Consider the following 11,715-nt stretch of genomic DNA (forward strand, 5'->3'; position numbering starts at 1 on the left):
TGTGTGCCTGAGAGGCCTGGGAAGTTGCTTCTGGCAGCAGGAAAGGGGGGCCTGGTCAGAGCACGATTCAGGGCCCAGACCTCGTCCTAGTCCCAGGCGTGGCCCTTGCACCATGCTGGCCAACGAAGGTCCTCAGTCGATGTGTGTGAAATGAGTCTCTCTTTGGTTCTCAGACCAGTCAGGACTAATTGTTTTTGAGAGGCCCCGTAAAGAGGACACTGCCTGACAGGAGGGTGTTGTAAGGAACAGGTGCTCCAGCACGTCCTGGAGCCAGCACGAGGGTGCCGTCCTGGAGTGGTCCTTGTTGCTTCCCTCCAGAGCCTCTGGCCCCACTCCCACTGCAGGGTGTTCTCTGTATCACAGAACTTACAAGAGACATAACCCAGATCATATTTACTGTGAAATAAATTATTTATTTATTTTCCTTTTAGAATGCAAGAGATTTTAGTAAAATAATCTGCCATGTATCTTTTGAAACAAATACTTGCAATTTAAAAACTAACGCCTCTCAATTTATTTTCTCCCTCTATTTTGGGGACGTTAGTGATGCTTAGAACACTAACTTCATGGTACTTAGGTTCTCGGAGTCTCCCAGTGTGGACTGTGGGTGAACCTTTATCCGGTGGGCTCCCTGGAACTAGGGTTGGAAAGCTGGAAGGGACAGAGTTGGCTTCTCTCCCGAGCGAGAATGTGTGAGAGTTTTGAGTCCTTGGTGGTTCACAGCCAGGCAGCCTCTGGGCTTTAAGAGGCTGACCAGTCAGTCCCTCCAGGTTGGGGAGGCCAACATTTGTCTCCAGGCTGCAGAGCTCTTAGTTCCCACCTGCCTGCCTGCCCAGGCCCCTCCTGCCTGCAGTGATGGCACAGCGCTGAAGAGTGAGTGCAGGCAGGTCAGGGCCCTGAGCATCCTCCGTGACCTGGGCACGAGGTGAGAGGCTTTCTCTGTGTTACCCTTTGGATCTTACAGCGTCCCTGCAAGGAAGCCCTCCTAGTTTTCCAGACAAGGAAACGAAGGCTCCCAGGAGTCCTAATAGCCAGGAAGTATGGAGCTGGAATTGGAAATCTGCTACGACTGGATCCTGACCACATGGCCACCCTTTTCCTGGGAACAGCAGAAATTGGCCCACTGAGAAGCAGTAAAGATGTGGAACTCTCTGGTGACTTGATCCTGATCATTCCTGAGGGAACTGACAAAATTGAGTTTCCCAGTCTGAAGAGCTAAGCAGCGGACCCTGGGTCTGGAGTGACCCTGCCAAGCCCCATTGCCCTCCGAGGTCCAGGCTGAGCACCAACTGTCCCTTCTGCCTTTCGCACTTAACTGTGTATCTTAGCTCGAATTCGGCTCTTCTCACAGCAAATTCAGTAATTTCTTACTTAACAGGCCTCTTCTTGAATGAGATAACCCACTTACATGTTTTTTACTTCCATGTATTTACTGAATAGTCCCAAATCTGTCTCTCCTGCATTCCCCACCTGGGTCGCCCACAGCCTTTGCACGTGTTTTCTTCCAGCCAGACTCACGGCGCTCACCAAACTCCCCCTGAACACGCCTCCTCCTTTGTGCCCATCCTGTCCAGCCAGGCGCTCAGGCTGAAGACCTGCCTGCATCCTGCTCCTCCCCTTGTTCCCACCTCTGCACTCACACATCACAGAGGCCACGAAGTCCCGGCCCTTTTACCCCTAAATACTGCTCAGTTCTGTCTCTTCCCTCAGTCTAACCACCACTGCTCTGGTTCAGGCCATCATTAGCTTTTCTCTGGGCGATCACACAGCTTCCTAAATGATGCATCTGTTTCTAGTTCTGTGCCCTGAGCTGCCATCCTCAACACAGCTGCCGGAGACTGATCGAAAATACAATCTGATTACATCAATTTCTATGTAAAACCTTTCTCTGCTTCTAGGATTGCCTACAGGAAAAAGTTCAGGCTCACTAACCAGGCAGCTAAGGTCCTTTGGGGCTGGTCCCCTGCCTCTCTCGGCAGCATCACGAACTTTCTGCTCCAGCAACACTAGTGTGCTCACAAACTCCTCGTGTGAATATGCAGGTTGTCATTTCCATCTTTGCTCAAGCTAGTCCATGTGCCTGGATTGCCTTGCTCTCGGCTTGGCAAATTCTCACCCATCGTTTGAAAGTCACATGAAATTACTAAAGAAAAAGATTGACAACATACAAAAATTAAAACAGAACACACCATTAGCAAAGCTGGAAGACGGAAGACATGTTGGAAGGATATGTTTGCAACATATGTAACAAATGGCTTAATATCCATAATTTATGAAGACTATTAAAAATCACTAAGAAGACAGCCAGACGTGAAAGTGGACAAGGAAACCAACCGACGATTCAAGAAGAACAAACGCAAGTGTCTGAAGATGCTCAGACTTTGTCTCATTGATGACAAAGAAACGCAGATTAAAATGACGTCCCATTTGTTTGCTTATCAGTTTAGCAAAGATTTAAAATATTGATAATTTCCAATATTGGTTAAAGCAAGAGCACTCTAATATACCTTTTTGGAAGGCAATTTTGCAATAAAGACTTTAAATTACCAGCAAGATTCCCTGCCCACGTCCCCTACCCTGAACCCCAACTGCCTGGAGTCCAGGTAAGAGCAGATGTCCGAGGACCTTCACTACATCACTGCTTGGGAAAACCTGGCTGCCTGTCTACAGAAGAAAGGTTACATTGTAGAGCAGCTGCTTAAAAGAGTAAGGTAGGACTGTGTCCCACGTGGAAAAATACACTGCTGTTAATATGTGTATTCGTTATCTATTTCTGTCTAACAAGTCACCCCAGAACTTAGCAGCTTAAAACAACAAACGTGTATTTATTCTTACAGTCTGTATAGATCAGGAATCCAGGAGTGGCTTCGCTGAGTTGTTCTGGCTCAGGTGTTCTCATGACATTGTGGTTAAGCGGTCACCCGGGTCTGGTGGACGTCTGAAGCTCAACTGGGGCTGAAGGATGAGTGGGCAGTGTCACCCACATGGTTGGTAACAGGCCTCCAATGCTCACCAGGTGGGGCCCTCCAGAGGCTGTGTGTCCCTACAACGTGGCATCTGGCTTCCTCCAGACCAAGTGAGACAAGAGAAAGAGAAGGTTAACCATGGCAGCCTCCGGCTTTTATAAACTAATCTCAAGAGTGGCTCACCTCACTTCCTCCATGTTCTATGGCTCACACAGACCAATTCTGGTACAGTGTGGGAGGGGTTAACCAGGGGTGTGAATACTGGAAGTGGGAGGTCTTTGGGGATTATCTTGGAGGCTGGTTACCACTAAAGGCTTTTAAGAATAGCAAATTGTAGACAAATGTGTAGGATATCCTAATTTTATTATTTTTTAAAAGGGGGGATTATGTATATATAAATGTAAGAAACACTGAAAGGTTCACGCCAAACTCTTAATGGCACCCAGGTCTGCAATGGGGTGGACTGGGGAACACGAAGACAATACGTTCAGAAACTGTTTGTAAAGTGTGTTTTCCTTTATAGATTATAATGAGCATGTGCTATTGTCACAGTTAAAAATCATGGAAGGCGGCCATATTTCCTTCTCCAGGAAGCCTCTCCGATATCCCCTCCAGCTTTTATTGCCCTCCTGTTTCTGCCACTAGACCCCGCTGTTGCAGGAATGACAGTGTGCTGCCTCGGCTCCACCTGCGAATCCCTGAGGGCTCAGAGGATGCTCATCTTTGACTCCTCTGTGGCTCCCAGACGGCCTGGCACAAAATACTTGCTCTGTATGTTTCTTGAATGAATTAACTAAAGCTTTTATTTAATGCCATCAACATTTATCAACTCCAAAAATAATGGAAATTGAGTCTAGACTCTTGATACTCGTAGGTCACATGGCCTTCTGACCTTCAGATCTACATTCTTGCTCAATTAACCTTGCTAATCACAGTATTCCTATTTCTCCCGCTTTTCCATAGGAGCTTATCTAGTAACTGGTGCGGGAGATGGCATTAAATTTTTTTTTTTAGTGAAATACCTAATGGAAAAGAATTATATGCAATAAAGTGGAGAAAATGTATGGTTTTATGTCAATGTAGGTTTCAAATATTTAGTTAAATATTGTTGCCTAAATGAGAAGGGGGAAACTGAATCAGCCCCAAATCCTTTACTTGACGTTAGTATCGCAAACGAAGCAGTTATAATTGCTGGCAGAAACGAATCATTCCCTAGGTAGGTCTGTGCAGACTCTTCTTTCTGATGTTCGGGTAAGACGGCTTAAAGCAAGCGTCCTTCCACTGGAATGGTCCCCAGAAGCAGAAATCTGTCACTTGCTGATGTCTTTGGAAAGTTAAATTTCAAAGTTTTTTATCTGAGTATACTGTGAACAGACGCTTATAACACACACACACATCGTTTGAACTGTGCTTCAGACCTCATTATTTCCTAAAGAAAGAGCATGACACTTGAAAAACACAGTCCCTGAAATAGCCAATAGTGCATAACCAGAGATTTTAGCAACAAAAACGGAGCGTTCCCCAGGGAGCCGGAGCACAGGACTCAGCATAAAGCTTTCCAGTGTTGTTCCTGGAAAGTTGGCACCGTGGGCCATTCGGGAACGAGTTCTCGGGTGTCCACCCGTGAGGGCAGGGCGGCGGCCCCACGAGGCCCGGTGGAGGAGCCGAGCGCGCACGACGCCGCAGCCCCCGGTGCGAGCTGCTCGGCCTCCCGCGGCCCGGATCGCGGCTTCAGCGTCGGGGCTGGCGGTGCCGCACGGAGGTGCGCGTGGGGAGGAGAACCAGAGCCGCTCGGGAAACGGAGCGTGCGTGCGGGGCAGCGTTTAAAGGTTGGGGCTGGGGGCCGGTGGGGGTCGGTGGGCAGGAGAGGTGAGGGCGGGAGCGGGAGCCAGCGGCTTCCAGCTCTTCCTCGCCCCCAAATCCGGGCCGAGTCCGTCCTGCTCAAGCGGCGCGAACGCTGAAGCGCGTCGGACCCTGCGGCGACCTCGGCTGAGCGGGACCCTCGCGGCCCCGCGGCCCCCTGCAGGGAGCGACGCTCAGGAAGGGTCGCGGAGGTCTTGCGCCTGCAGAAAATAGGAATTTCCTTTTTCTCTTAGCCAAATGGGAAGCAAACGCTCCCGAGTCCCGCGGGGCGCAGACGTGCGAGCGGGGGAGCCGGGAGGCGGGGATCGTCCTGCCCCCAGAGCGGCCCGGCGGCCCCGCGGGGCGCCTGCTCCCCGGATCCAGGGAGGGCTGCGGCCGGCCCCGCGCCGCGCCCGCGTCCCCCTCCTCCCTCCTCCTGACCATCCTCCCTCCTCCTGACCATCCTCCCTCCCCGCCGCCACCCCACCCCTCCCCCCGCGGCCCGCCGCGCCCCCGCGCCCTGAGCCCCCGCGCCCCCGGAACCGGGAGAGGGGACTCGCTCCACAGGCTCGGTTTCTTCCGCTTCTTTCACACCTTCGCCTCACGTGGACCGTGCGCCCCGCCCCCACCCCCGGCTCCGCAGCCCGCGGAGCCCTCGGCGCCCCCGGAAGGTCCCCCAGAGCCGCGAGGGCAATCCCGGCGCCTCCTTAGAGGAAGCGCGGACGCGGAGCGCGTGGCCGGGACGAGAAGGGGCAGCCTTCGCGCCCCAAAGCAGGCCCACACGGGGACCTGGGGCCGCGGGTCCCTTCGATGTGGGGGCGCTGGCGCGCGAGCTTCAGGGAGCCCCGCAGCCCCTGGCACCGACGTTTTCCCTTCCCTTCCCACCGAGCAGGTCCCGCGGCCGCGCCGGGAGGGACCGTGGGTGGAAGAGCCGCTGAGCTCGGGGGCGGGCGGCTGGGGCGCTGTCACTCGGGCTCAGAGCCGGTGCTCGACCCGGAGCGCTGTCGTTCCTAAAACCCGCCTCGGCTGAGCGCGGGGTACCCAGCCCGCGTCCCCGGCTCGGGGCCGGGAAGAAGGGGCGAGCGGGGCAGCCGGCCCGGCGCGAGGACAGGGCGGCGCCCCAGACCCGCCGGGGGGCGCGGGGCCGGGGGCCGGGCCGGCCCGCTCCGAGCTGCCAGCCGCGGAGCCAGCGTCCTCGGTGACGGGGACCGCGGGGCGCACCCGGCGCAGCTCGTCACCTACTTAAAGCCGCCGCCGCCGGGACTCCCGCCACTCCTCTCGGACCAGCCCCCCACCCCCGCCACTTTTCGGAGGCCCCCGCCCCCGCCACTGCCTCCCGAGCTGCGGGGCAGTCGGACGCGGAGCCGCGCGCAGAGAGGACGCCGGCGGGAGCTGCCCCCGCGGCCGACCGGCGCCCCCTGCCCTGCGCGCGGCTGGGCGACACCCGCCGCGGCCGCGCTCCTCCCGCTCCGTCCCCGCTCTGTGCCCGCTCCTCCCGCTCCTCCCCGCGCTCGTCCGCAGGCCCGGCGGCGCGATGCGGCAGCTGTGCCGGGGCCGCGTGCTGGGCATCTCGGTGGCCATCGCGCACGGGGTCTTCTCGGGCTCCCTCAACATCCTGCTCAAGTTCCTCATCAGCCGCTACCAGTTCTCCTTCCTGACCCTGGTGCAGTGCCTGACCAGCTCCACGGCGGCGCTGAGCCTCGAGCTGCTGCGGCGCCTCGGGCTGGTCGCCGTGCCCCCCTTCGGCCTGAGTCTGGCGCGCTCCTTCGCGGGGGTCGCCGTGCTGTCCACGCTGCAGTCCAGCCTCACGCTCTGGTCCCTGCGCGGCCTCAGCCTGCCCATGTACGTGGTCTTCAAGCGCTGCCTGCCCCTGGTCACCATGCTCATTGGCGTCCTGGTGCTCAAGAACGGCGCGCCCTCGCCTGGGGTGCTGGCCGCCGTGCTCATCACCACCTGCGGCGCCGCGCTGGCAGGTGAGGGGACCCGCGCCCACCCCGCCCACCGGCCGGCGGCCGCGGGCATCGCTCGGTGCATGCGCTCACTTCCAGATGGGGACACTGAGGCAGATAGGCGGGGAGCTTGAACGCGGTCGCTGGCTCGCAAACGGGACTCCAGACCCGGCGGAGCCTCCCCAGCGCTCCGGCCCCTCCTTCCGAGCCCCCACTGGGCCGACCCCCGCCCTCCCCCACCGCGTATCGCCCTTCCCGTCCCCCAACCCGTCTTCCCCTCACCCCTTCCTTCCTCTGGGAGCGGGGGTGGGGGGCGCATGAGCCCAGACCGAGCCGGAAGGAGGGGCCGGAGCCTCGCCGGGTCACGCGGGCTGCAGCGGGGGGACTAGGGGCGCCGCGCAGGGGCCGCCGGGGCTGGGTCGGGGTCTCGGGCCGGGGCGGGCTCAGAGGCGGGAGCGCGCGGGAGCCAGGGAGCGGGAGACCCTCACGGGCTCTTGCCCCGCGCGCCCGCCCGGGTAGGATTCAGGAGCTGCGGGTCCCTCTCCCTCCTGGCGACCCCGGGGAGGCAGGGACAACACGAGCCTGGTGACCTCAGGGCCAGCCTGGGAAGCCACAGCGTCCACCCCGAGGGCACTGCGCCCCCCGGGGCCCTGTCGTGGACAGGGGCGGGGGGTACGCAGGGAAGGCGCCGCTCCTGCTGCCTGGAGCCGGGTATCGACCGAGCGCGGCTCCCCGGCTTTGTACCGGTGCGCAGAGGTGGGGCGCGAAGTCCGCTCCTTTCCAACCCGACGCCTTCTGCCTTCTCTTTTTCCTTCCTGCCCCGGCTCGGCCGTCGCGGGCGCCCCAGGAGCCGGCGACCTGACCGGCGACCCCGTGGGGTACGTAACGGGCGTGCTGGCCGTGCTGGTGCACGCCGCCTACCTGGTGCTCATCCAGAAGGCGAGCGCCGACACGGAGCACGGGCCGCTCACCGCGCAGTACGCCGTCGCCGTCTCCGCCAGCCCGCTGCTTGTCGTCTGCTCCTTCGCCAGCACCGACTCCATCTACGCCTGGGCCTTCCCCGGCTGGAGGGACCCAGCCATGGTCTGCATCTTCGTGGCCTGCATCCTGATCGGCTGCGCCATGAACTTCACCACGCTGCACTGCACCTACATCAACTCGGCGGTGACCACCAGCTTCGTGGGCGTGGTGAAGAGCATCGCCACCATCACGGTGGGCATGGTGGCCTTCAGCGACGTGGAGCCCACCTCTCTCTTCATTGCCGGCGTCGTGGTCAACACCCTGGGCTCCATCATTTACTGTGTGGCCAAATTCCTGGAGACCAGAAAGCGAAGCCACTACGAGGACTTGGGGGCGCAGCCCGGGGGCGACGAGGCGCCGCCGAGCGGAGGCCAGCTGCCGTTCTTCCTGGAGGAGCTGCCCGCGGAGGGTGGAGAGATCGGGTCAGCAGGTGGGGAGGCAGCAGGTGGCCCGGCTCGGCAGAGTGGGCAAGAGGCCAGGGGCAGCCCCGGGGGAGCCCGGCTGGGGGCTCGGAGCGCGCAGGTGTCAGGCAGCCCTGAAGCGAGCAAGAGGTCGTTAAAGGATGCTTACCTTCAAGTGTGGAGGTTAGTTCGGGGCACCAAGTACACGAAGAAGGATTATTTGATAGAAAATGAGGAGCTTCCCAGCCCTTGAAAAGGAAATGCGTGTTTGTATATATGTACATATGCTTATTTTATAAGTGAGAGATAACTTATTTTAATGAGGGCTGCCCAATTTCATTCTTTGAGGAGTGGGGAAGGGAAGCAAGGGAAAGAGCTGAAACGGACTGATATCCACGGCAGAGCACCTGTGTGAATTATTTAGCGTGAGGTTGCCCGAGGCATCGCCGAGGCAGGAGGTTGTGAAGCTGCTTGACAAGCCAGGCAGACTCTGGGCATGTTAGCTTTTCATGGTGATAACCATAACCAAGTGTCTGCGTGTACCCAGTCGCTCACCACCCGCTCTGAAGATGGAGTCTAGAGATGAGGGTAGCACCAGGTCAGCTCAAAGATCACACAGGGGCACGTTTCTGGTGATGGAACCACAGTTTTTATGGCCAGCTGGGCAAAGAGTATATTATTGAAATGATGTATATAAATACACTGAATTGATGTTCACTGTTCATAGTCAGCTGAAATACCGTGTTTACTAATTTTTCTTCACTTGTTTCCTTTTTTAAATAAGTGCTTTATTATTCTATTTTATATTGGTAGAAAATGTTAAAGCTACTTTGAAAATATGAGTTCTTAGCTTTAATCATGAAGTTTAAAGTTGGCTTTTAGTAATTATAAAAATATTTTAAAGGTTGTTTTGGCTCACTGCTTTATAATATTTATTACTGAATGCCATAGCCTTTTTAAAAACCAGTTTTACTGTGTCTGGTATGCTTTCAAGCAAACGCGATGGCTGAAATAGAATTCGGCCTTCACTGAAGCCGAAACAGAGTGAGACCATCCTGGTGAGCTCACCCTTCCAGCCACACTGCACGATCCAACCGTGTTACCAAAAGAGCAGCTGCTATATTCACTTTATGATATTTTTCTATCTTAAATTTGTCAAAATAAAATATGAGTCTATCTGGTAAAAAGATGTATTGTTAGAAATTTGTTTCAGACACTCAGGCTCTATTGTTGCTGTGTGGCTTGTGTGGTTTGCCTTCAGTGTGGGGTCTGGTATCTGGTGCGTAGGGGCCACACTTTGGGGAACTTCCTATGTGAGCATGGCAGTTGAGTTTAAAACAACCACCCACTCTCATTTTCCAGTCAAGGAAACTGTTACAAAGAAGATAAAATGCTGCCTCCTGCTGTGCCTGAAGGCCCTCCCCAGCGACTTGGGTTACTGTGGAGTCTGACATGTGGGAGTGCGGTGGCCCGGGGACAAGGCTTCCGCCAGCCCTTCAGGAGAGGACTGTGAGGGTGAAGACACTTATTTGCGAGCGTGTTCCTGACACTCTCAGATGGTAGCACCCTGTGTTTTCCTTTATTTTCCAAAAACCAAAACAAAACAAAAAGCAGAGGCAGAAATGAAGTTTCAGCTCCATCAGTTTGGCCCCGCAAGCTGGTGAGCATGTGTGATTGTGGTTTCCCATTGGTCCTGGTTTACTGGTTTTCACGGGCAATTGATGGTTTCCATAGGCACCTCTACAAGCTGTTTCAGAGCCCTCAGATGCTAATGGTTGGCTGGGGTTATAATGACCTTTTTAAAAATAGGCGTTAGTTTTAATGTCAATATGCCAGAAGGCAACATCCTGTTGCAACTCTGTGGAGCTGAGAATTAATGAAAAGGAGCAAAATTGAATGACCTCTGTACTTTTTTGTTAATACTGCTGTCAGATAAATGGATAGAATGATTGTTTTCACTGAAAAGATTCCCTTTTGGTTAAAATGGTGGGTTTTCATTTATTGCAAAAGGATTAACCCTTTCCTGTCAACAAATTTGTAGAGGCACTTTATCAGAGTTCTCCAGAGAAACAGAACCAAGAAGAGATATATATATGATATATATACCTATATATGTTAACAGAACCCATAAGATTGTATGTATATCTATATAATCTATATCTAATCCCAGAGAGAGAGAGAGGGAGGGAGGGAGAGTTTAAGGAACTGGCAGTTTTGGGGCCAGTCTGGAATCTGTAGGGCAGGTGGGCGGTGGGATACTTGGCAGGGTTTTTCGGCTGCAGCCTTGGGGCAGAACTGCTGCTTCTTCTGCAAACCTCAATCTTTGCTCTTAAGGTCTTCATCTGATTAGATGATGCCCACCCACATGATGGAGGGTAATCTCCTTTACTCAAAATCCACTGATTGTGAATATTAATCACGTCTAACAAATGTCTTCTCAGCAACATCTAGACTACTGTGTGACCAAACAACTGGGCACCACAGCCTAGCCCAGATATCACATAAGAGTGACTGTCCCAGGCACCTATGGGGGCAGATGGCTGGGGGAAGTATGACAGGGTAGGAAAAGCCCAGGAAAATCAGAAGTGGACGTTCTGTTATGTCCGTTGTTTGGGAAAAGCTTGGCAAGTCAGTAAGTCCCGGGGCAGGATGGGAGTCAGGCCTGGAGCCCGGCCATGGGCGGCCATGAGCAGGTGGGTTCCGAATCCTTCCTCCATTGTCAGGAGCTCTGGGGCCCTTCTGCAGACTCAGCTCCACCCTGACTGTCGGGCTCTGGCAAGGCCTGAGTCAGGCAGGAACGTGGCTTCTGAGATGCTCCAGCATGTGACCGTGGAAGGGACGCAGCTGGAAATCACCTCTGTTGCTTGACTGACCCAGTCTTAGTGCCCCATCACTGATCACTTGCATTCACCCTTTTTCTGAGGTTATGCCCTCACCCTGTACCCGGTTGGGTGTCTGTGGTCCCTGCCTTGACAGTCAGCTCCTCTCTCAGTTCTTCAGGGTGCAGGCCCTGCCTCACACCCGCCTGCCACTTCTCAGCTGGAATCTGTCCGTGCAACAGGCCCTGCTGCTGGTCCCCTCCCCTAAAAGCTGTCGAGCCCTCTGTTCCTAATTAAGCACAGACCACTCAGAAGCGCCGGGGGCACTGACCGCCCAGAACCGTGCGGCTGAGAGGGTGCGTGCATGCTGGTGGGCTGCTGAGCGCAGCTGAAGCAGTGACCTCAGCTTCTGCAATACCATGGCCCACAGAAGTGCTCCCTTGTCAGGGGGCCTAATCGTCTGTGTGACTGATGGCAACACTTCAGAGACAGAGCTGGGTGAAGCTTACAGGTCCTTGACTGACTGATGATGTGTTTGCATTTCAGTATGCCAAGCTGACCTCTCCTCAAGCTCCCTGGGTCTTTTGGGGCCGTGTCCAGTCGGCTGGTGTGCCCATCAAAGGCGTTCTTCGTTGCCGTCACCACGTTTTGGATTTTTTTAAACGTCCAGCATTTCCTTTTGATTCCTTTTTAGAGTTCCATCTCTCTGCTGACGTTA

At 55.3% G+C, this 11,715-nt stretch overlaps 1 protein-coding gene across 1 annotated transcript; it reads left to right on the plus strand.

The window, feature by feature from the left end:
* Positions 1–5,985: 5,985 nt before the first annotated feature.
* SLC35D3 (solute carrier family 35 member D3) lies at positions 5,986–9,365 on the plus strand. Its single transcript, XM_070559444.1, has 2 exons — positions 5,986–6,781; positions 7,605–9,365. Exons 1-2 carry the CDS (start codon positions 6,343–6,345, stop codon positions 8,429–8,431), a joined length of 1,266 nt encoding a protein of 421 aa, XP_070415545.1. The 5' UTR covers positions 5,986–6,342; the 3' UTR covers positions 8,432–9,365.
* Positions 9,366–11,715: the final 2,350 nt, after the last annotated feature.

This window comes from Equus przewalskii, chromosome 9 (genome assembly GCF_037783145.1).
Source record: "Equus przewalskii isolate Varuska chromosome 9, EquPr2, whole genome shotgun sequence".
Taxonomy (NCBI): domain Eukaryota; kingdom Metazoa; phylum Chordata; class Mammalia; order Perissodactyla; family Equidae; genus Equus; species Equus przewalskii.